General features: G+C 33.8%; 2 protein-coding genes across 3 annotated transcripts; one reads left to right on the forward strand and one right to left on the reverse strand.

Moving 5' to 3' along the window:
• Window positions 1-11063: 11063 nt before the first annotated feature.
• LOC125186500 (putative glycerol-3-phosphate acyltransferase 2) lies at window positions 11064-13056 on the forward strand. The gene is made up of 2 exons (XM_048082869.2): window positions 11064-11795; window positions 12132-13056. The coding sequence occupies exons 1-2, from the start codon at window positions 11127-11129 to the stop codon at window positions 13005-13007; spliced, it is 1545 nt and encodes a 514-aa protein (XP_047938826.1). The 5' UTR covers window positions 11064-11126; the 3' UTR covers window positions 13008-13056.
• A 1011-nt stretch (window positions 13057-14067) lies between these two features.
• On the reverse strand, window positions 14068-18729 carry LOC125186501 (ethanolamine-phosphate cytidylyltransferase-like). Of its 2 annotated transcripts, none has more exons than XM_048082870.2 (10): window positions 18562-18729; window positions 17410-17815; window positions 16594-16829; window positions 16042-16220; window positions 15365-15436; window positions 14976-15043; window positions 14753-14873; window positions 14596-14661; window positions 14382-14504; window positions 14068-14285 (listed from the first exon to the last, which is right to left on the reverse strand). In XM_048082870.2, the coding sequence occupies exons 2-10, from the start codon at window positions 17760-17762 to the stop codon at window positions 14214-14216; spliced, it is 1290 nt and encodes a 429-aa protein (XP_047938827.1). In that variant the 5' UTR covers window positions 17763-17815; window positions 18562-18729; the 3' UTR covers window positions 14068-14213. The 2 variants fall into 2 exon arrangements, with proteins under 2 accessions (XP_047938827.1, XP_047938828.1); XM_048082871.2 differs by lacking the exon at window positions 18562-18729 and adding an exon at window positions 18303-18523.
• Window positions 18730-26595: the final 7866 nt, after the last annotated feature.

Genomic DNA, 26595 nt, shown 5'->3' on the forward strand with positions numbered 1-26595 from the left:
AATTTATGTTTTTATTCTACATAATTCATTATGCAGCAATTTATTTTACATTTGAAATTAGTGCTTTGGTGGATAGTAGTACAGTACAAAAAGGGTTTAGGTTGTAAAATCCCAATAGAAAAAAGATGATTAATCTGCATAGACTTAATGTTTCTATATCAACCCTTCAAATATTATGTTCAATCAATTATGATATTATATTTTAATAAAATATTACCCCTTCCATTTCAAAGAACATGAGTCACGATCTTTGATTAGGTGGTCAAAATTCTTTGAAAACCTGCTTAGTGACTCATGTTAGGGTTAATATAATGAAAAACATATTTCAAGATATTCCAAGATATACGGATACCCATGGGCCATGAGCAAGCAACTTAAATCTTATACACAAGCCAAAATTGAGTGGTACTTTACCCTCACGAACTTCATCTCCATAATTGTATCAATCAAATAAATAAGTCATCAGAATATGCATAGGCAAATTACAATAACCATACAACTGAACCAACATATATACCTTAGATATGGACCATATGGTGGAACAGTGAACCTCCTCTTATCCTCAACACGCATACTTAATTTACAAAAATATCTGCCATTAAACGTCACCCTTTGACCTAAACATAGGTTTTAAAAAAATATATTGGAAATTGTTGAAATAGTTAGTGGAACGTGAGGTCCATTACCAAAAGTAGTATTCCCTCCGTCCCACAAGAGTATACACTTTTTGATTTTGGAAAACTTTTTCTTTCTTAGAGCATTCACAATAAGAGCCTATCTTTGGAGAGCCTATCTCTATTTTTTTCATGCCATGTTAGCAGGCCCATCCTAAAGTCTATCTCCCTGCAATGAGTGCCCATCTCAGAGCCTATCTCAGAGCCCATCTCATTTCCACATCATCACTATTTTATATTTTTCACTTTTAATTTAGTGTGAAATAAAATAATATAAAATAACTAGAAATAAAGACAACTCAATAAAAAACAAATTTCAGTAAAAAAATATCCTACATTTAAAAAAATTATGGAAAAAAACAAATAAAAATATTAATAAAAATATTGAAAACATTGTGACTAGAGAGAAGTAAAGTGAGATAAAATGAAATGGGATGAATGTGAATAATTAATGGAGAATAGAGCATATATATGGGATAAAAAATAAATAAAAACATAACAAAAAAAAGGATATCGGCTTAGCCGATCTATTGATCTTTGGGGAGGAGCCCATAAGAGTGGCCATCGGCCCTTGCTCCACAATGGGAGCCTTAGAGAGCCGATGGGGGGCCCAATAGATAGGCCCTTGCTATCGACCCCCATTGTCAATGCCCTAACGACGTGAGATCTATTTTCCACTAACAATATTTTAATTATTTTTTCTTTCTACCTCTCTCTTACTTTACAATTTTTGCATCAAAGTCTCGGGTCGAATGTGGTATGTGCAAAACCTCATTACCATATGCAAAACCTGATAATTATTGATGAATGACCAAACACGGCAAACTGGTTCCACCGCAAACAGTTCCCCACGCGAGGGTGCGCCAGTACCATTTTGTGAGTTCTTACAACAATTCCTTCGCCACACCCAATTACAGAAAGATCTAATCAAATATATTTGGTCGAGATTTGGCAAAGAGTAACCAATCTGCTATAACATTTTATAGCATAACTCTTCAGCAATGATGGTTGTCTTTCCACTTAAAGGAGAAAACTACTCATTTTGGTCACATTATAAGTGAGACGTATTCTTTTTTAGACCATCCCACTATAAATGAGATATATACATCTATGACAAAAAACAACACTCCATCTCCCTTTACTTTATCATCTGTCTTACTTTTTCTCTCTACTACTCTTAAAAACCGTGCCCAAAAAAGAATATTTTACATCTAATGAAATAGAGGGAGTACAAAAGATATTTTCATTGTAAAAAGACCTTCATGCCTACATTAGCTCCACTGTGTCAACTTCACAAATTTTAGTACTGGTACTCTCAAAGTCCGTGAAATAATGTCTTATTTTGCTATTTTGGGATGTCCTTAATTTAAAGTCTCATTTATTTTTTCCATTTTATATAAGAGAACCCACGTTCACCAATCTCATTACACACACATTTTATTACTCCCTCCGTCCTCGATTAAGAGTCACACTTTGACCGGACATAAGTTTTAAGAAATGTAAAGAGAAGTTGGTTGAAAAAGTTAGTGGAATGTGAGACCCATTTTTTTATATTGATTTTATAATGAAATGTGAGTGCATTGAGTTAGTGGAATGTGAGACCTACTTACTATTTACGGTAAAAATGAAGTGTGACTCTTAATTGGGGACGGACCGAAATTAAAAAGTGTGACTCTTAATCAGGGACGGAGGGAGTATAAAACTACTAATATTTAAAAGTGGGGTCCACTTTTCATTAATTTTTTTTTTCATATTTCTTCACAATGTCAAATAATTTCTTAAAACTTATGCGAAGTCAGAATGCGACTATAGTACTATATTTATAGCGAGGAGTTGTCAGATTTTGTGATAATTTTCAGAATAGTTATATACTACTATTAAATATTAGTAAAATAATAAAATTAGAGTAACCACAATAGGTTGCCGCGTGACGCCGCGGCGCAGCTGCGGCGGTCTATTGCAAGGCGGGGGCCGCTGCAGCGGGGAGGAACAGCAGCGAACACGGGTCCCCATGTGGCGGGGGTGGCGGAGAGCACGGCGGCGCCGCGGCAGCCTATTGCAAGCCGCGAGACCGCCGCGGCTGCAATTTCTGATCTTTTTTTTTTTAATTTATTTTTATAAATACAACCTATTCCTCATTTTTTACTTCACACATCCACACTATAATTAAAATATACTAACAATTGATAAAATAAGTGATTTGTAATTGTGGCATACCAAAACAAGTTTTTGTAGCTGTGCTGACTAGACGGATAAGTTTTCTATGGCTGTGACTTGGTTGGGCTGCCTTACTGGACACTCTTAACCAATAAAATTAATGGTGGACGTGAATGAAACATGAACGAATTAAAATATTGGAATGGAGGATTCAAACTATAATTTTTTTACTGAACCATATTGTAATTATATTCTCATAATATAGGTTACCTTCGACCATGCATCTACTTGTTTTATTTTTTTTGGTCTTTTTTTTTTCTCATTAGGTACTCCTGTAGAGTACTCTCTCCCAGAATAGGAGTTGAATTTTAGTGTGTACAAATTTAAGAAATACTACCCCCGTCCCACATTAAGTATTACATTTTGTCATTTCGGTCCGTCTCATAATAAGAGTCACATTTCACTTTTATCATAAATGGTAAATAGACCCCACATTACACCAACCAATTATACTCACATTTTATTATATAACTAATATATATAAGTGAGACTCATAATCCACTAACTTATTCAACCTACTTTCTTTACATTTCTTAAAACTCGCGCCCATACTAAATGTGACATTTAATGTGGGACGGAGGTAGTATAAAGAATAATGGATTGGAAAAGTTAGTGGGACGTGGAGTCCACTTTTTTATACTTCCTCCGTCTCACTTTAGGAGTCCCGGTTTACCATTTTTGGGTGTCTCACTTTAGGAGTCCCGGTTAGAATATTCCATAAATGGTATTAGGCCCCACATTCCACTAACTTTTTCTCACTCACATTTTATTATAAAACTAATATAAAAAAGTAGGACCCACTTTTCACTATCTTTTTTCACCAACTTTCGTTTACATTTCTTTAAAGCCGTGTCGAAATCAACCGGGACTCTAAAAGTGAGACTGAGGGAGTAATTGTTTTATACTCCCTCGGTCCCCGATTAAGAGTCACACTTTTCCATTTCAGCATGTCCCCAATTAAGAGTCACACTTCATTTTTACCATAAATAGTAAATAGGTCTCACATTCCACTAACTCAATTCACTCACATTTTATTATAAAACTAATATAAAAAAATGGGTCCCACATTCCACTGACTTTTTCAAACAACTTTTCTTTACACTTCTTAAAACTCGTGCCCGGTCAAAGTGTGACTCTTAATCGGGGACGGAGGAAGTAATAAAAATGTGAGTGAAGTGAGTTAGTGGGATGTGAGACCTACTTACCATTTATAGTAAAAAAGAAATGTGATTCTTATTGTGGGACAAACCGAAATGACAAGATGTAACTCTTATTATGGAACGGAGTGAGTATTATTTTATTTAGATTTCATTTTTTTCTTATGTGCTTTGGACTCCTCTACCAAATTGAGACTTTTTGGAGTGTGTTTTGGGCTTCTCTAGATAATTGTGACTTTTCTCTTGCTTGCAATTGATTAGAATCTTTACTCTTACAAAATACTCCCTCCGTCCACAAAAAATAGATCACTTTTGCCATTTTGGGACGTCTATAAAAAATAGATCACTTTCTAAAAATGCAAAGTTTATCTCTCATACTTTTCTCACTTTTTCTTCCCTCTCTCAATACTTTACCTACTTTTTCTCCATATCTCTCTTACTTTACCTACTTTTTCTCCTCATCTCTCTTACTTTACCAATTCTACATTAAAACCCGTGTCGAACAACAATAGATCTATTGTTTGTGGACGGATGGAGTAGATTTTTTATTTTTTTTATTTTTATCATTGAGGTTAATTAATTGACCAGTTCGATTTTAATCGAACCAATTTATCTATTAAATGACAAAATTAATACGCTAAACTAAAAACTAGTCCGGGTACCTTTTTAAAATTGGTTTGACAACTAACTAGACATGCCTTATTCTCGCGTAAAAAAACGCGGGAATAGATGTACAAGGTCTTCCAAGAGTGGAGGGCCGCAACTGACCCCACGGAGAAGAGGTTTCTTCACTCGATGCTCGAGAACATACAAGTGGATTTGGATGCCACGAGGGCACTGATGGGGGGGCACAGACGCGGGCTCAGATGCCACCGATGTGGAGGTCCCGGGTGGCAGCGGCGACGGCGATGAGGAGTAGAGAGAGGCGGGGCTCATGTGTGGAAGCCCGATTTTTTTTTATTATGTACTTTTTTTATCTATATATCTTTTTTTTATTTAAATTAAATGAATGCAGTTTTCCGTATATGTCTCGTAAATTTAATTCCGTAGTTTATCGTAAATTTCATTGCGTAAATGTAGTTGTTTTTGAATTATTTTTATTGCGGCCTGCCTGTGGCTGGCCTTAGGCTAGCCTATTTGAGTAAAATGATGATGTGGCAGGTGGAATTTTAGTGCTGATGACGTGGCAGGGAGAGAGAGTGGCTAGCCTGTGGCTGGCTTAAAGCCATTGGAGATGCTCTAAGGTTTACCGAACCAACGCTTAATACCGAAACCGTAACCGCCGGTTACAGTTCTGAACCGAAACCGTGAGAATTTATCCGAACCGAAATCATTGATCTTTGAACCGTGGTTCGGTCCAAGTTCAAATTTTTTTTAACCGAAACCGTGCCGGAACCGCCGGTTCCAAATCGGAATCGCAAAAAACTGCCGATAAACTGTGAAACTAAGCCGGAACCGCAAAAAATCAGCGGTTAGGAACCGAACCGAAACCGGCTATTTTTGAACCAGAACCGTTACCGCGAAACACCCTCGCAGTTCGGTTCCAGTTCAACAATATCCAAAACTGGAACCGACAGTTCCGAACCGTAACCGCCGGTTCCTGAACCGTGAGCACCTCTACAACTAACCAGGTTTATCAAATAACTGTAGTAACTGAATTTAAAAATTTAAAACTGCACTTAATGATTTTCATATGTCATTTCGATAATCCATAGACCTCATAAAATTCATATATTTTTTTTATGAATAAATAAATTAAATATCATCAAAATCAAACGTTTACATCATACACTCGGACATACCCGGAGGAAACAACATCAACTAGACACTACGTAGACTAAGCATACAGAGTAAACACAACAAGTCCATGGAAGAAACTAAGTCATCAAGGTTGATATTGAGTCCCAAAAGAGCAGTGTCTTGAGACACCCATTAAAACCCTAGGTGGGCGGGCCTCCTTAAAATCCTTGGGAATAAAATCCCATGGAAAAAAGCTTTCCAAGGGAAAGAAGAGTATCCTGATGAGTGACTCAAGACGTGCCATACCTCCACAGTCACCCGAAAAATCATACTCCCTCCGTCCCAAGATATTAGACCTTTATTCCTTTTTGGGGTGTCCCAACATATTTGACTAATTTTTATTTATGGTAAAAATTTATTTTACTACCAACTCCACTTACACCACTAAACAACATCTCCTAAATTCCAGTGCCCAAAAGAAAGGGCTCTAATATCTTGGGACGGAGGGAGTAACAAACATCATCTATCAGGGAGGTGAAGAACAACCTGATCATGAGAGAAACGCGAGTATAAGATGTTGTAGGCTGCTTCCTTGATCTGAAAGATCACACCACTTTGCCTTCATCTATTACAAGATTCTTTCTACCACTTACGTTCTAATAAATAGTCGTAGTCATGGACAGAGGCAGACACAAACGCAAAATTTTGACGCTGGGAGTCCAATGCATAGATAATAATTGTAGGGTATTTTTACGGCATAGCCGGAAATTGCGAGGGAGATGAGTAATGAGATAGAAATAATTAAACTAAAGATATGTATTTATTTTATATTATTAATTATGAATAAATTATGTAATAAGTAAATTAATGAAGTATAAAAGTTGAAATTATTTATTTATAAATAGTTGTAGAAAAATAAAAAAATATTTCACAATAAATATTTATATAGGTGAAATTTGAAATTGTTGGGGTTATGTGGGTCCCCAATACTATGTGTTTGTCCACTGATCGTAAATGACATGAATTTTAATATAAAATTAATAAAAATATAGAGAAAATAAATTATTAAAGTATAGTAATTGAAAAATGAGAAAAACTAAATAAATATAGACAAATTTTGGTGGAGGATCTAAAATAATAAATCAACAATATTTTTCGTGGATAGAGGTATTTATTTTCATTCTATCATCGGTGGTGTGAAACAAGATCATGTATTTTTCTTCTTCTACCAAGTCCCTACACATTCTGTTCAATCATTCTTCTTCTATATATTTTTTTCAAAAAAAATATTAGTATATTTAAATTGACGACAACGTTGTACTCGATCGGTATAGTCCCCAAAAATTCGCACGATTCATTTTGCACACAATGAGAAAGTTCTTATTATAATCACAATATATATATATAGGGATATATATATAGGGGTGTATTCAGATTAATGTGTAAAAATCTGTTAAAAGGGAAAACTAATCTCATCCCTTGATTAGGTGTGATCTGATGGTTGATATGGATGCCACTACGTGGAATTTAAAAATTAATAAAATAATCAAAAAGGGTAAAAATGGTAAAGCACAATTGTACATGATTTCGGTACATGATGTTGTTATATTTGTACATTATGTTCTATTAGTACATGATGTTGATGTATGAAAATTGTATTCTAATGTACAATTCTCAAGCTTTAATGTACAACATACCCATGATAATGTACCAGGGTATGAATTCGCGGATGGAAGCTATACTATATAGCATCCACAAATTCACAAATCCATACCCCGTCGGAGAGTGATGTACGAAATACCAGTGATAATGCACGATATAACCATGATAATGTACGATATAAACATGATAATGTACCGGGGTATGAATTCGCGGATGGAAGCTATACTATATAGCATCCACAAATTCACAAATCCATACCCCGTCGGAGAGTGATGTACGAAATACCAGTGATAATGCACGATATAACCATGATAATGTACGATATAAACATGATAATGTACTGGGGTATGAATTCGCGGATGGAAGCTATACTATATAGCATCCACAAATTCACAAATCCATACCCCGTCGGAGAGTGATGTACGAAATACCCGTGATAATGCACGATATACCGATGATAATGTACGATACACTCATGATAATGTACCGGGGTATGAATTCGCGGATGGAAGCTATACTATATAGCATCCACAAATTCACAAATCCATACCCCGTCGGAAAGTGATGTACGAAATACCCGTGATAATGCACGATATACCGATGATAATGTACGATATACTTATGATAATGTACCGGGGTATGAATTCGCGGATGGAAGCTATACTATATAGCATCCACAAATTCACAAATCCATACCCCGTCGGAGAGTGATGTACGAAATACCCGTGATAATGCACGATGTACCTATGATAATGTACGATACACCCATGATAATGTAGCATCGCATTACACATCAGACCCAAAGTTAACATCATTCACCAAGGGTTTAGTAGTCCATGGGGGTAGGGTGTAGTACCATCATATTAACATAAGTTCACTAACCGATGGAAGTTAGATCCAGTCCCCTAGGGTTAACTCATCCATAGGGCTAGGGTATAGTATCTACAAGATTACCTTAATGAACGTTGTGTTACTGAGTCAGTACTACACCCTAACCTCATGGATTACTAAACCCCTGGGGAATGGATATAACTTTCGTCAATTAGTAAAAAAATTATAATCTACATTACGTAGAAGGGGTATATACATTAAAACACATTAATGTACATTATTAACACATTAATGTACACATTAAGTTAATGTACTAATCTATATAAATGATGTAACAGTAATATACCCAAATTGCCCTTAATGTACGAAACTGGTATAATAATGTACGGCGATTCTTTAAATCAAAGCCATTAGATTAATAGATCCAAGGGTTTATATTAGTTTTATGTTTTATACTAGGGGGTGATAAGGAGGGTAATGCACCCCTATATATATATATATATGTAGTGGTGGACGCAGGATTTTGTAGTTGGGGGATCCAATTTTTTTATAATAATTGTAAGGTATTATTTGATGTAGTCGTAGTCGAAAGTTGCGATATTATTATGATGCGATGGAAATTAGTAATGAGATAGATTTAATTAGATGATATAGAAACTAGATATGTGTATATAATACTTAATATTAATTATGAATAAATTTTGAAATAAGTTAAGTAATGAAGTCTATATAGCATGAAAATTTTTATGTATAATAGTTGTAGAAAAATAAAAAAATAAACATCACAAAAAAAATACTAGCTATTTTTTTTTTTTTTTTTGAATGGATTAATTGGTGAAGTACATAAAATATGATTTTTTTGTGTATAATTGATGTAAGAAATATTAAAAAACATCAGAAAAATAGTAAAAATACAAGTAAAAGCCAAGTTGAGCTTGATGGGACTCGAACACAGGCTGAGAAAACGCTAGGCAAGGCACTTACCACCTGTGCTAAGTCACCATATTCTACTTAATGAATATAAAGTATATAGTAATATGTGAAATTGTTGGGGGTTCCATGGGTCCCCAACACCCCATATAGGTCCGCCACTGTATATATGTATGCTTGTGTGTTATTTAAGCTCTAAATCACAAAATCTCATATATTAATCTCACAATTTCTTAATATAAAAAAATCAAAGATGTAAGCGATTAAAAATTTTAAAAGGAAAGAGACATTCATTGATGACGAGTGATGCCTAACTAGTAAAGTAGGTATTCTTGATCTAACATTGACTAATACTTCTTCCGTCTATTAACAAGACCATCTTTAAGGGTACACTAAAATCTAAAATAAGATAGGTATTTAGCTTCAATAGTACTCAAAAATCAATCCTATTTTAGGTTTTTTAGAAAAAAAAATACCTATCTTTAAATTTACAATAAACTAAAACCTAAATTTTTTTCAAATTTTGAGAATAAAAAAGGCATAATATAGAGAATATTCTTTTAAGTTTGATTTTAATATAAATGGTTGAAGTAAAATCAATATTTAGTATGAGATTTACACTAAAATGAGTTTGAGTTTAGTGGAATGATTGGAGATGTTCTAATGTCTCACTTTAAGTTTTAATAGAAAAATAAAGTATAAATGATAAGGAAATACATTAAAATTTAAATGAATAAGTTAATAGAACGTAGATTCCATAATAAAAATAAAATTAGAATGGTGGATCAATATGGAATATTTTGATGGTGGAGTATTTTTTTTAGCGGGCACAAATTTTTGTAACTAGTAAAATAAAATAAAAATGAAAGAAATCATTCGGTGGTATGTCAATTCCGTAATAAATGAAAAGACGATAAAGTAAAGGGTAAAATTAATTGGAGTGTAGAGATGGTGAGCTTATGAGCACCTTAACATAGGAAGTTTTCAATAATAGAGTCAAAGTTTAATGCGTTGGAGCAAGAAAGCATATGATTATCACCATCAATTTTCCACTTTCTTATATGAAAAAAGATGATATTTCTATTTTGCTTGCTCCCTATTTGATTGGCTTACTATTATTACTATTAAGTTCCAACGTCTACATATGGATTATTTCCCTCCTAACATTAACTACTTGATGCAACTAACATACTACCATCTGTAATTTAAGTAATCTAAATAAATGCCATTCACATTAATTGGTGTGAACTCATATTAATACGGAGTGCCAATCTCCTAATTTAAAAGTTATTCAATGAAAACTTAATTTAATTTAATTTTCTTATTTGTTATGTTGTGAAAATCTGCATCATTTATATTAGGATGTGCGCAGTGAGTAATTAAACTTAATTAATAATTATATCTTCATTTCATACTAAGTTAACTTAATATATAAAGGAACAAATTTTGTTGATTTGGTTAATGATAGTTGGTCTTACAACACATTACATATACTAGCCAACTGTGGCATTGTATATACCCATATCACCAAATCTATTGAATTTATGATTCCCAAGATTTGAAATAGATGGAGAAAGTGTTGGTCCCAAATTTCCTTTTATGTATCACCATCAGCAATGCTGTTAATACTTAATATGATAGTATTCAGTTTTAAAAATAATTTCCATTTTAGGATGTCTATTTTAGAATTCAATAACTTTTTTCTTTATATCTCTGATCTTACTTTAACATTTGTATATTAAAACTCATGTCTTTTGAAAAGTTCATATTTTTAATAGACTAAAAAAGTATAATATTACTACTACTTCATAAAATAAGTTCACAAAATAAGAGAAAGTCCATTAATACTATTATAAATTAACAAGCAAGTTCCATGCAAATGTTACATTACATCCCCATCCCATGAATTGTAAACATGGCTCTCAAAATCATCTCCCTCTTCTTTTCTACTTTCCTCAATCATTTCAAAACCCCTACAAAGAAAAATCCCCAAGAATTCATCTCAACATCACAAACCGAGTTTAAAGAATTCCGGTTTCTAGGGCAGAGATCCGACCTCGAAAACCAGGTGTTGATCTTCGACGTCGAAAAAGCCCTACTGAAATCCCCTTCGCACTTCCCTTACTTCATGCTTGTAGCGTTTGAAGCGGGCGGCCCGATTAGGTCACTCCTCCTCCTCCTTCTCTACCCTTTGATTAGGGTTTGTGCCCGCGCTTTCGCCTTCAAGGCCATGGTAATGATCTGCTTTTTCGGGCTTAAGACCGATAGATTTAAAGAGGGGAAGGCCGTCCTCCCCAAGTTCTTCCTAGCAGACGTGGGGGACGAGAGCTTTCGTGCCATACGAAGGGCGAAGACGACGGTTGCAGTGAGCAGTTTGCCTCAAGTCATGGTGGAGAGCTTCTTGATGGATTATCTAGAAGTGGATTTTGTTGTTGGAAGAGATCTCAAACTCTTTCATGGCTATTTTTTGGGATTTATGGAAGAAAGAAAGGTGCCTTTTTTAGATGGTGTGATCACTCCCAATGCCATTGGAGTTTGTAGCTCCAACCAACCTTTCCAAAATAAATTGTTTTCCACTTGCAAGGTGCAAATCTAGCTAGCTACTACTTTTTTTTATACTACCTCCGTTCACTAAATGTAGACTAAGTTGTAAATAACACGGGTTTAATTTAATGCATAATTGGAGAGAAAAGGGAAAAAGTGGTAGAAATAGTTTAAGTGAATTGTGTGGTCCACGTTATTAGTATTTAAATAATTTAAAATTTTTATATTTAGAAATTGGTCTAATTTTGGTAGACGCCCTAAAATTGTAAAACTAGTCTCGTTTTTGTGGACAAGGTAGTAATTCTTTCTTTCATGTTACTCAAATATTATGGATGTTTTTATTTTGTAATTTAATTTGAAGTTGGAATAATTGTAGGAGATTTACTTAGTGAGCGATGAAGATAGGAGAAATTGGCGCCAACTTGCAAGACATTCATACCCTAAACCGCTCATCCTTCACGACGGAAGGCTGGCTTTCCGGCCGACGTTTGTGGCCGCGCTTCTCATGTTCGTGTGGCTCCCGTTTGGTCTCGCCCTCGCCCTCGCTAGAGCAATCATCTTCTTCACAGCGCCGCCCAAAATCGCGCTGACGCTATTTCGCTTCTTCGGAATTCATCTTAGGGTTTGTAAGTCGAAGGCGTTCTCCAAATTGGCCGCCAAAAGAAATCCCCTTGATAAGGGCATATTATATGTTTGCAATCACAAGACCTTGTTTGACCCAGTCTTCATTTACTACGGCCTCGGGACCCCGTTGACCGCGGTCACCTATGGTCTAAGTAGGGTCTCGGAGGCCGTGTCGGTCATTGAGACGGTCCGGCTGACGAGGAACCGGGTCCGGGATGCTGAATTGATGTGTAGGGTGCTAGGCCAGGGTGGCGACCTCGTGGTGTGCCCTGAGGGGACTACGTGTAGGGAGCCGTATCTGTTGAGATTTAGCCCTTTGTTCGCTGAGGTAAGCGAGGAGATATTCCCGGTTGCGGTGGAGTGCTGCGTCAGCATGTTCTATGGGACGACAGCTGGCGGGTCGAAGTGGATGGACCCGGTGTTCTTCCTCATGAACCCGCGGGTGAGGTATGGGGTCCGGTTTCTAGATGTGGTGCGTGGAGGCGTTGGTGGTGATGGAGATTCGAGATTTGTGGTGGCAAATTTGGTGCAAAATGAGATTGCTAAGGCGTTAGGATTTACTTGCACTAAGCTCACAAGGAAAGATAAGTACTTTATGTTGGCAGGAAATGATGGGAACTATTTCTGACTTTATGAATTGAATTTATTAGTACAACTTTGGAATATTGCACGTTTTTTATATATTTTTTTTAATTTATTGTTGTAGATTGTTTATATTAATCGGATCAATGTGCTTTTTAGATGAGATACGTGAGTTTAGGAAAACACTAGTATATTTGGCGTGAATTTAGAGGATGGGTGACGAATTCATCCAATCCAATGAAATCTTGACGATGTAATTTGATTCCAAATATTTACTACCTCATCTTCAAAAAATAGAAACTTTTAAAATGTCACAGATTTTAATGCATAATTTATAAAATAAGAAAAAAGAAATAGGAAAGGAAGAGAGAGAGAAAAAAATGATAAAGTAAGAGATATGAAGAGAAAAAATAGTAGTAGTGTAAGTGAATTTGTAGGGTCTACTACCTAAAATAAAATGTTTAAGCGACGGTCCAAAATGAAAATGGTAGCTTCTAATTTTAAGTATCATTTCAGAATAAGTTAGCTTTTCAACGGTTATAAATTGTGAGAAGTGATAATCAATAAAAATATAGATACCACCACCAGCGATTAGGTTTCAATTATGGGGATGAAAATAATGAATTTTAGCTGAAAATGGGTTTTGTACCTGTAATTTCAGCAACATTTCGGGACATTTTTCCATCAAGCGATTTCGAAAATTGATCAAATGCTGACGTAATAGGTCAAGAATAGTTACAGAAAAATTAGCTACCTTGTTAAAATAATGTACTCTATGTTATATTTGGTCGAAAAGATTGGAGAGATTAAGCATTAATTCACCTTTTTGTTTTAGGTATTCATTTATCTTCTCCCCACGAATTGAATGCATTAACCCTAAAAAGAGCAAGATTCCTAACTCCAGTAGTGAGCATCAGAAGTTCATAAAATACAAGTGCCATAAACACTTGCAATTGAAAAAATTTTGATTAAAGTTGTTTTACCAACCAAAAATATCCTTTGATTAGTTTATGATGATGTTATCTGGTTGAGCTTGAGCTCAAACGAGTGTGCGAAGTGAGAGAGGTGAATTGGTTGGGGGTCGACCGACCTACTGAAGCAGAAGATGCGAAAAAATAAACGAATAAAAGAGGTGGCATCTGATAATTTACAAATACATACCGATCGATAGAGGTGAAACTGGCCGTAATAAAATTCTACAAAACAATCGAACTTTTTCTCGACGGATTCCTAAGAACAAAATTGGATCTACTCAGTCTGCTGCCACAAATTTCTTCTCCTCGTAATATTTCTTCTCACTTGCTTCTTTCTTTGCATTTCGTTTCTGTGGCCAACATAAACCGCACATTACTCATAAACCAAGTCCAGAAATGAATCTCCAACATGGGACAGAAAACGTTACTATGTTAGAGAAAAATACCAAATAAATCTCATGGTTGGCAATGATTCTCTCTGCTATCGAAGTGGTAGTGATGTTTTTCGGGCTCTCTAGCGTTCGGAAAATCCCCATAGATTTTGGAACCGCGTATGGATCATGTTTTCGCTGTATAAAATAATAGCCATATTTAGCACCGTGCTTTCGACATATAGCTGTAGCTCAAATTCACCACAATTGAAGAAATGATTCAACTCACGTTCGAGAAAGGGTTCTTCTCAGCTACTGTCCCGTGTACCACCAAAGATATGTTGAATGTGGTCATCTATAACATGCCATATATTAGGAAATATAACAAGATACAAATATTCATCCAAAACCAGTACAAAATTCATCAATATGCAGAAACAACTTACCACATCTTTTGTGACTTCCCAAGGCGCACCAATAATGACCTCATCGACATAACGGCAGGCCAACACACTAAGGCTGCGTTCGTGGAGAGTCATCAGCGGGTAACGACAGCCACGGAGTTCACTGCAGCAAATGAAATGATGAGCATGAATAACGGCGAGGCTAAAACATGTCAATTTATTCAGAGTAGAGTTGCAAGAGTTACGCAGAGCAAATGATCCATACCTCACAGTCTGGTCGGGATAAACACCAACAAGAAGGAAATCACCAAGTGCCCTGGCACTCTTTAGAATCTGTTAACCGAAAAGCAAAAGCAAACGCAAAAGGAAAATCTGAGTCTAGTGATGAACAGAAGGGAAGTATTTTTTCTATTTTTAACATTGTAATTTCCTACTTGCACTTTCCAAAATTTGCTTTTCCTTACTAAAAATCGAGACCAAAAACACTGTACCCTAAACAGGTAAATATACGAATTGAATGAATCACTTTAGAAGCAAATAATTCTGAATTCTTTCAGTTGTCTTCAGAAGCAAGTATGTAATTTATATTAACACAATGTATACATATAGTTGAAAAAATGATCTGAGAACTAAAGCTTCAAGCTTCAAGAATACCTCCACGTGTCCAGCATGGAAAAGATCAAAAGCACCATCGATGTACACAACGCGGGAATTTGGTCCAGGACCCTGAAATTAAATTTACCAGCAAATCCTTCAGAGCCAAAACAGGGAAGAATCTATGATCAAATTTCCTGTTTGAAGAAAACACCACAGTTTAACCACTCTGTTATCGGCATTTGCTACTAAGTAACTGAATTGTGATTATCTGATAATGCTATAGTACAATTAGAAACTCAGGTTCTTTTAGTGTTACTCTATTTGTAAAAAATCTGGTCTTAAAATAAACAAAAAAGGAGGCCATAAAGAAGGATACTAAATTTCATTCATTGCTATGGTTTTTTAAGAAACAAGTTGGCATCAAATTGCCCTATACTTTGCAGTTCCTTGAGCCACATGCCAAATTGAGAGCAGAGCACACAATATTCTGGAAATTTGGTTGCGAAAACTTATATATTCGATTATAGACAGGATATGGTCTCTATATTCTAGTTACAGTTCCTTGTAGGACTATTAGAGCATTATAAAATTTATAAATATGCAATTTTGCAAATTTAAACAACAACCATGTTTCATAGGTCGCCCATATTATTAGAGAACAGACTTTAAGTTAAAGATCTATATTTGACATTCAGGTTCGGCAAGATAATATAAGCAAAAGAGCGGAAAGATACCTTGCCATTTGAAAACTGCACAATTCTTCTTGAAGTAGGGAGGAAACTTGAAACCTGGACACCCTTTGCTTGAACTTTGTTAGTAGCGCTGCTGTTTATATTTTCACTTTCATCCGATTGAGATGATTCTAAGCATAGTTTGCCGACATTAGCTTCTTTCACCCACGAAAGTATCCTTCCTAAATACATATCACTACCAGAATTAAAATTGTAATATAGTCATCAAATCTTAGAGTGTCGGGGAATAGCTCTTTGTTTAATACAATCCAGGGATAAAAGGCTAATAAGTTGAGACAATTAAACAAATCAGAGTAGATTGTACATATAAATATTAAATCAAATTAATCATAAACTCGTAAAAATATCATGTTGTTCATAGTTGGACGAGTAAATCATTAAAATCATGAAACATTAGAGATGTAAACAATATTTGAGTTCTTTGGAAAATTATAATAATGGACCTATTAAATCAATAAAGGATTTCTTCATACAACAGCAAGTAAGCATTGTTTAACCAAAAAAAATGAACTTTGAACACGAGGAATACAGTACCTACAATATCCGTACTGGATACACCTTCTGTACGTTTGATCTGCTTGTAGCGACCAGCTTTCTTAGCTAGAGCATAGGCATCAGTTCCATCAGGAAGAAGACAAGGATCATCACCATGTATTATATAATCAATTTTATGATCCTTAAAAAGTCGGTGCATAAATTCTTCTGTAATCTCATAGGGAGCATTAGGAATTACTTCATCCACCCACTTTAATCCACTAACAAGTGCAAGTCTGAGATATAAGAAAATCAGGCATTTAATCATATAAAAAATCTATAGATGCATGATAGTATAGGAATTGACAACATGCTGATAGAATCTTTAAAAACCAAACTGGCGAAATAAACTGAACAAACTGAATCGATCAATAATGCAGATTATTGTGTGAGTTGATCTCAGGACATAGATATAAGAGGAAGATTAAATGTAGACTTTGAGCTAGCAGATACATTTGACATTACTTTTGGGCTGAAATTTGATGCTCAAGATCGACACAAGACCAGGAATGAAAATATTGAGTATTTAATAAAGTATTTCAAGTAGAAACTATTCAACTACATAACCCAAAAAACGGATAAACAAGCTTGTCCTATGTGGTAAACAAAGAAACAAAAAGGCCAATCACTAGGCTTAGGAAAGTGGATTTTCCACAGCATATATAATTCAAGACAAAACGTATAAAAAATTAAAGCTAAGCTGTGGTGACAAATAATGGTAGATTCATAATTTAAGTTGAATAATGAACTTAAAGAGTAGAAAGCGTACTCTGTTGTAAAAATCAAGAGTGAAATGAATGTATTGCAAATACAAACCTCTCTTCCATAGACAAAACGGGAGGCCCTTTATTGGCTATGATCTCTTCATCGCTGACAACTCCAACAACTAATTCATCTCCCAGTACCTTAGCTTGTCTCAGTGCGTTGGCATGACCGTAGTGCATAAGATCAAAACATCCATCCATATATACACGAACATGTTTCTTAGCGGATTTTTTCTTGTGGAAAACCCTCAAGTCAGGAAAAAGGTGAGGCATGGGTGGGACACCAATCATACCGAAGTAACTCGTTGAGAAACTGAGCAGCGCACAAGTGATCATAATACCACCAAAGAGATGGGGATAGAAACAAACCCCATCTTTTATCCAACTGCTGCTCTCAAATTCCATCTGCCTTCTCTTGCTTTGGTCCTTTGCAACTCAATACAAGAGGAGACACAAACCTTGAACAAAATTACACCAAATGTGAGTATACATACAAGTATACAAATTGCAAAAATTCCATTTCTTTTAAATCATATCAGAGTTTTGATTAGATGTTCAATCACTCAAACTGAAAATGATTTGTTCTCACAATGACCATATCCAAAATCATATCTTTAAATCAAAATACAACAAAAAAAGAAGACATGCAGTGAAGAAAGCAAAGTAGATCAACAGCAAAATTGCTAAGGAAAACATGGAATCAGAACCTGCCAAAATCAAACAATTCAAAATAATTTGGAACCAACAAATCCAATCAGAACAATTAATACTCCAATTTGAAGAATAAACAAGATCTGCAGCACCAAAGCTGAATCTTCACGAAGATACTTCATTCAAATCAAAGCAGCAGCCACATCCAAATGTAACCCCTCAATGAATACAAACTTAACAACAATGTAATCACAAGCAATGTTAAAAAGATTAGACACTCAAATAAAATCGAACCAGAGAGCAGCAGAGAGAAAGGGTTGGTGAGAACTTCGAGAAATTAGAGAAGTGTGTACGATGACACACATACACAAAAATGTGAGTGTCAAATGGAAAGGAGAAAATGAAATTACTCGTTGTTAGATTGCAATACATGTGGTGGGAAATAATAAAAAATGCATTTCCATAATGTAAATTGCACAAAAAAGTTAAGGACCATGGCAGAAATCAAGATTCAGAAACAAATGGGGGTGTCCTGTCAGTGGAGAATCTTCACCTTTTTCTTGGTTGGTGCCTCCCGTGTCACCAATTTTTCTTGCTTTGGTGGGAGATTTACCAATGACAACCTTTGTACTAAGAAATATGGTAAAAAGATTGGATCTTTGGCTTCGAGAAAGAATACAATAGAAGGTTTACATGTGATTTAATTAAATTTTTTGAATTTCTATGGCCACCACAGAAGAATTTGAAGTTTTGAACTGATTCAGATTCGGTCAAGAGAATAATTTCGTTTCTCATGGAGCATTCACTATGGTGTAATGTGAGCCCTCTCATTCCTAGGGCTGGGAAAAAAATATAGAAATATCGAAATACCGGCCTTATCGTACCGAAAAAATATTGAAAATACTGAATTTTTGGTATACCGTGACTTTTGGTACGGTATGATACCTTACCGAAAGATTCTGGTAAGGTAACAGTATGAATTTTCAAATACCGCGGTATACCGCTGCACACCGAAATTCGGTATATACCGTAAACTAAGGTATATACCACAAAAATATATAAAATATATTTTATATATTTTAAAATTATAAAATTTATTGTGAAATATATATGTAATTATGAATAAATTATATTTAATTTATTTTTAAAATTATAAAATATAAATAATATTTTAAAACTCTAATTTTCTATTTTAATTGATGTTGAAAGTCAGGTATACCGCAAAAGTAAGGTATACCGAACTTCGGTACGGTATATCGAAAATGAGGTACGGTATCGGTATGAAAATTCTTCATGCCGAACATAAGGTATACCGAAGTTCGGCATACCGAAAACTTTGGTAAGGTAAAGGTATGAATTTTTCGCATACTGTATTTACGGTAAGGTATACGGTATGGTGGTTTCGGTAAGGTATACCTTACCTACCCACCCCTAGTCATTACCTCTAATTTAATTCATTGGTGTGTATCAAATATTAAAAAATTAAAATATAATAAGTTGTATATACAAAATAGGGGGAGTAATCAATTGCTAACTAATTAACAATCCCAAACTAAGACTAAATCTTAGCCATTAGATTAGAAGTTCTAGTGGTTGAAATAATGCCACATGTATTATATTTTTTTAATTAAGAAAATTAATAAATAAAATTAGAGGGTATTAATGTCAATTCCTTCTCATTAAAATCATCTTAAAATTTTAAATTTACGTAACTCTCTCTATTTAAATTTTTTTCCGCAAAAAATATATCAAATTAAAGATAATTTTATAAGGATTCCAACGAGATCGCAATTGCATATGTTACGACGACGTTCGGATGATGAAATTTGATATTTTTTATTTTAGTTTTCGTAAATGTTGATAACCAGATTTTCATTAACAAATAAATCAAAAAATCTCAATAAAACCATGTAAAAATCTCAATAAATATGTGTTGAGATTTTCTTGTACTAGTGTTGATATTCCTATGTCATATTGTTGATATTTGTAATACACTATGTTGATATAAAAAATATTCACGAAAATTATCATATGATAACATAATGACGATATTACCCTTTATTGATATTTTGTCTACTATTTATTGAGATTCGTAAGATTTAATCTCATCCACTCATTTAAAATCTAAGGGTGGAGATTTGGTCTTGATTTTGGATTAAGGTGCTATAAGCATTAGAATATGACCCTACAAAATAGAATACAAAAAAAATTAAAATTACAAATCAGGAGGGTTCGGCGGTCGGCGCGCAATAGGCGCCATCCCAACGCCGTCCCTCCGCCGTGCTATCGGCACTTTCTCTCTCCTTAGGAGGGCTCCGCTATTGCAATGGGAGCCTTCCCGACCGCCTTCCCGGAAGGCGATGGAAAGATCTCCCATAGTGAATGCTCTTAGAACAAGTTTCCAGAAGTTCCTTTTTAAAGTCATTGGGAAACAGGAAAAGGGTTCATTATATCAGTAATATTCAATCACAATATTGTCAGACTGAGATGTGGGGGGCCCTTAGAGTTAGGGTTTCAACTTTTTTTTTATGATAAAACAGTTTTAAATTATTAAAAATATACACGTGGCTATCATTGACTTGGTGTATTAATATAATAAAGATATGATGTATTTGATTCATTAATCATTCTTAGTCACTTATATCTATAGTCATTTATCATATAGGCCATGTTTGGTTGCCAGGATTCTGTCTGGAAAAGTAATTTGATTTTTTAAATTTTAAATTCTTGTGTTTGTTTTGATTTTTAATCAAACTGAGAAAGTAATCAGAATTCGAAAACAAGAAAAGTTAGTACAACTACACACCACAACCGCAACAAGAAGCACAAAATAGATCCACAACGGAAGCAACACAACGCCTATAAATTATACTTCTCCCTAAGTTTAGAAATCATTCTCTGAAAACAATCAAAGTAATTCTCAAACTATGGAGGACGAAATTGTTAAGATGACTAGGCGATAGGCGGAGGTTGACCTCAATGACAATCTATGCGATTTTTATTGGAATATATAAGATATATGTTAGAGGAGTAATTTAGTTTGGAGGAAATATTAGAGAGGAGAATAGATGGAATATTTGGGAAATAGTTTAGAAGAGGTAATGTGGAGAAAAAATTCCCTAGTCCATGTATACCATGTGACAATCTTATTTGGTATGCGTCACTAATAATATCTTGCCAAATGGAAATGCATAGCATACATGGTAAAATGATTAAATGGCATAATCAGCGGTGGATCCAGGTGGGGTCGGGCGGGGTCGGCCGATGTTTGGCCCTCCTTCTTCGAGCACGCTCTTCATCCTCTTTAAAGCGTGTGTGTATCGTTGCGAGCTGCTTAAATTGGGCAATCTACCTGATCAGACCAGCCTATTTCTGCTTGTTTACCTGCAAAAATGTGGGTTAGTGGATCTGGTAAAAGCTCAAGCTGATCATGTTGAGTGGCTCCGATTCGAGTGAGAATAAGGGAATAGCTGACTGGAGGGCGATCGAACAAAAACCTTAACCCACTAATACTACTAATTAACTAGTATAGGGAAGTAAGGATCGATCCCACAGAGATGAGGCATTGTGACATTTTGTGTGATACGGCTTGGGGCTTGGCTGCTGCCACGCTTCACTTTGGAGGTGAGTTAAGTTATCTACTGGTTTGGAAAGGAGAAGACTAACTAAACTGAACAACTAAACTACATAACTGATCAACTCAACTAAACATTACTATAAAAAGACAAACAGAATAAACGGGGTTGTCAGGCCCTGCTAAAAGGTACGGAAAGTAAAACAACTTTAATAGAATCGTCTTCCTCAACAGATCAACGTAAAGAAAACAGAGCAGCGACAGATCTGAAAAGCTGAAGAAGACGAAACAAAAGAAAACACATAAAACTTAAAATTACTTCTAAGATCTAAACTATGACAACGTAAAAACACTATCTACGACACTCACATGCAGAAGCGAAAAGAAAACACTTAGATCTAAAAGGAAAGCGACGAATCAAACAACAAATATTAAATCTAATCTAAGACTCAACACAAAACACAAAAGCGAAAACAGATCTAAAACATTAAAACAGAAAACAAGAGCATAACAAAGAAACGAAAATAGAAACTTGGATTAAACTAAAACAGAAACAAGGAAAGAGTCAATTACATGAAAATAAAACAGGAACTACACTAGGAAAGCAGTAAATTATTTCATCACCCCTTCTCGGAGTGGAATTACAGACTGAAAATGGAAATGTTCCAGAAAACAGCAATAGAAATCAGCTAACTACCAGCTATCTAGACAGAACCAAGTGTGTGCGATGAATTGAAAAGCGAGGAATTGAAGAGAACTTTGATTTCAGCCCTAGAAGAAAGCTAGAAATCCTATATACTCTAAAGAGAACCTCCCTAAACTACTAAGCATGACATGAAATGTAGGGGAACTCCCCTCTCTTAGTAGGCTCATTTATATAGGGAGGCGTAGGGCTCTGATCCTTAGGGTACCACCGCCCTGAAATGACGCTTCTGCCCTTCACACTCTAGAGTGGAGTTGTGAAATCTTCTCTTCAGCGCAGGGTCTGGCTGGTTCCAGTTGATGATTGACTTGATCAGCTCGTTTGCCGCTTCTTTTTTCCTCTTTTCCTCAACTTTTGCTTTCGCCTTCTGAAATGGTGTGATCTTCGGTTTCTGGTGAAATCTACACACACCTGGCTCAAAAAGGGTCGTTAGTTCGCTGATTTACGTGCAGTTTTACTATAAAACACATGCATGAAACGGGTCTCATCAGCCGACCCCACCACCTGCATGCCCCGCAGTGCCATCGGAAAGCTACTTTCTTCGGCCTCCGACCCTACGGCGTTCACGTCTCCGCCCCCACCTCACATCCTCACGCCGTGTGAGTGTGAGATGATGAGGAGACTGAGCAGAGAGAAAAGGAAGGAAGTGAGGCAGCCGGATGCCGGCATCGCAGGGGAGACTGTTGTCGAGAACGAAAGAGTTGGAGGGGAAGAGTCCTTCTGCGGTTTTTGTTTTCAAAGAGAAAGAGGAATCGAATTGGAGATGTCATTATTGATTTCTCATCCCTATGTTAACGTGAACTAGAATAAACTGGCATCAATAAATATATATGCCCACGACTAAATTTAAAATATTAAATATCTTAAATATGTTATCTAATTGTAAAATATGCTTTGAAATTTCTTTCTTTATTTGCATTAATTCTTAGAAGTCCATTAAAAATGTATTTTCATCTTAAAATATCAATTAATGTTAAATAGTAGTAGTACAGTATATCAAAATCAACTTATCTTAGTTAAACACGTACTTTTATAAGTAAATATTTCTTAATTTCTTCAAATTTAGTTTTATAATTTAAATTTTCAATCTTATTATTCATATTCAATTTTTTAAATCTTTAAAAATTTGGTATGTTACAAAAAAGTTATGCTATGTCCCACCATAAGCGACTCGTATTATTTTTAGTACGTCCCAACCCAAGGATGTAAACTTTTTTTTGTCAAAATACGTACTCCATAACATAATTGTTCGCTCTTACGTTATTATTTATTTGCACCTTTGTTTTATCTAACCTCCTATTTTATTATTTCTTCACTTAACTCCGTAAACGTCTTTTTCTTAAATTATGTAGCGTCTCACTTATGACGGGCCAAAGAAGGTGGAGTATGTTGTTTTTAGAATATCGATACTCGCATGAATTATTTATATTAAAATATATATTTATAGAAAATAATTAATTTAAATAATTATTTTACATAAACATTTACTATCTTGTTCGACCCCACGATATTTTGTTCCTGGATCCGCCATTGGAGTAAAAATTTGGTGGTCAATCCTCACCAAGGTGTCAATCCTATTTGATATGCCCTACTAATAGAGATTTGACAAGTGGAAAATATATATAGTCATGTTTCCAACTAGATATATAAACAATGGAAACATTAAATTATATGGAAAGTTTCTTCAAATTCTATGTATAATAAATACACTATATATGAAAGAGATATTTTTTATTCTATTTATTTATATAATTATTCATCATCACAATTATTGTCAAATCAATTAATACGTAAATATACAAAAATGGTAACTTTATATTAGAACATTATTTGTTGTATTTTAATATGAAACCATGGTGATATTTCATGTATTAACTATTATCAATTAACTTTGATAAGATTATATTTTTCACTTGGGGATCACTATCACTTTTATTATAGTAGTTTTAGTTTTTTATAATTTTAAATTTAAATGTTATTTATGGAAGTTTTGTTTGTGGAACTTTTTGATGGTATACTGAAAAGGATAAAATATACTAGTATTAGTTTTTTAGATCATCTTATTGTTATTTAACTATTTATACCAGTACATTTTTATCCTTTTCAATATAAAATCAAAAAGTTTCATAAACAAAAATTCCATAAATAACATTTAAATTTAAAATAATAAAAAACTAAATCTACTATAATAAAAGTGATAGTGATCCCCAATTAAAAAATTTAATCTTATCAAGTTAATTGATAATAGTTAATACATGAAATATCACCATGGTTTCATAATAAAACGAATAATGTTATAAACTAAAGTTACCATTTTAGTATATTTACATATAAATTGACTTGACAATAATTGTGATGATGATTAATTATTTAAATAAATAGAATAATGAATATCTCTTTCATATGTAGTGGAGTATTTATTATACATGGAATTTGAAGAAACTTTCCATATAATTTAATGTTTCCGTTGTTTATATATCTAGTTGGAAATATGACCATATGTATTTTCCACTTGTCAAATCTCTATTAGTAGGGCATACCAAATAGGATTGACACCTTGGTGAGGATTGACTATTAAATTTTTACTCCGCCATTGGGCATAATAAGATATTTTAAGGAAATTTTTGTAGTTTCCATAAATAATATATAGTACTAGTTATACACACACAATACACTTCAATTATTAATCGTTCATTTTAATTATAAAAGTCATTGTTTACTGCCATTGAGATATGCTAAGCACTTTTATTTTATTATGCTTTTTTTTTCTTTTTTCTTTTACTTGAGTATATATTTACTCATTTTTTTGGAAGCATAAATATTTGGAAAGAAAAAGACATTCTCATGTAATGTATAATGGAAACTATCCCTAGTAATATTACAATTTTTTTTAACAAGAACACGAATGATTTTCATAATGCACCACCAATTTATTAATCGATACTGCTATTCTTTTATATAGATATATAAAATATAAATTTTATTTATTTATTTCATGAAAATATTTATCTTTTTTATTGATGTATATATAAACTAAAATATGTTAGCATTGCACGCAATAAATTTAATATATGAATGACTATACAACATATTCTATTTTTTCATTTTATCATTACATATAACACATAAAAGGATTATATGTTAAGTTGAAATATTGATTAAGATAGTTAATAATGATAAATTGATCTGATGGATTTTATACAATAGACAACAGGGAAGTGATCAATTGCTAACTTATCCCTTAGTTGCTAACTACAACTAATTTAAGACCATAAGAGTTTAGAAATCTTGTGGTCTACAATTTGCCATGTGTAATTTCATTTTTCATTTCTTAATATTAAAAAGATAATAGCAATTATCAAATTTAGGGTTTAGAAATATAATGTCAATACAGTGTATGAAATACATCAACACGAAGACATAATAATGTCAATACAATTTCATATTGACATTTTACAAGCGTACTATTGACATATTATGTAAGGTGTATTGACATAAATCTGTTCGTCAAAAATACGAAAATTCAAAAAAAAAATTTAAATTTTTTTCAAATTTTGACGTCGGAACATATGCATGTAGTATATCGTTGGAATCCTTATAAAATTATCTTTAATTTGATATATGTTATATGAATTTAAAGTTTTGGGATTTCTTTTAAAAGTTAGTTATAACTAACTTGACATTAATACCCCTATTGATTTTTATTGGAATTAATCCTATAGCCTTATTGACGTTTTTTTTTTATCATATTGACATTTTGTGGTTGATGATCTAGGCCTTTAATTTGAATATCTAATGGCTATTATTGAGTTGTAGTTAGCAATTAAGCATTGAGTTAGCAATATAACACTCCCCATAGACAACATATGAATAAAATTGAATATGAATTTAAAGAAATCAAAATACTACTAAGTATTCAAATTAAGGATTACAATCTTATTTTATGTTAAAATAAGATTATCTTAATAAAGAAAAATCAACTATAAATCTACGAAGATAAAACTTTAGTAGACAAATATGTCGTCTTTAATTTATAGTTACTTAACTGTAAAAATAATTATAAAATAATGAAGATAAAAATTACACATATATAAAGATATAATCAATAAATTATAAATTTAGTCAAGTAAAAAAAAGACCAAATTTGATACAAATGATTATAGAAAATTCTAGAAAATTATGTGATAAAGTATAAAATAAATAAATACTCCCTCCGTCCCCCATTAAGAGTCACACTTTTCCATTTCGGTCCATCCCCAATTAAGAGTCACACTTAATTTATACCATAAATAATAAGTAGGTCTCACATT

Source organism: Salvia hispanica, chromosome 5, assembly GCF_029641045.1.
Source record: "Salvia hispanica isolate PSC_SH4W2 chromosome 5, Shi_PSC_v1, whole genome shotgun sequence".
NCBI classification, from domain to species: Eukaryota; Viridiplantae; Streptophyta; class Magnoliopsida; order Lamiales; family Lamiaceae; genus Salvia; species Salvia hispanica.

Coding starts and splice junctions, on each gene's coding strand:
- LOC125186501 (XM_048082870.2), bottom strand. CDS start 17,762: ATGGAATTTGAGAGCAGCAGTTGGATAAAAGATGGGGTTTGTTTCTAT. Junction 14,874..14,975: donor TATCCCGACCAGACTGTGAG/GTATGGATCATT, acceptor CATTTGCTGCAG/TGAACTCCGTGGCTGTCGTT. Junction 14,286..14,381: donor CCAACCATGAGATTTATTTG/GTATTTTTCTCT, acceptor TGTTGGCCACAG/AAACGAAATGCAAAGAAAGA.
- LOC125186500 (XM_048082869.2), top strand. CDS start 11,127: ATGGCTCTCAAAATCATCTCCCTCTTCTTTTCTACTTTCCTCAATCAT. Junction 11,796..12,131: donor AATTGTTTTCCACTTGCAAG/GTGCAAATCTAG, acceptor GAATAATTGTAG/GAGATTTACTTAGTGAGCGA.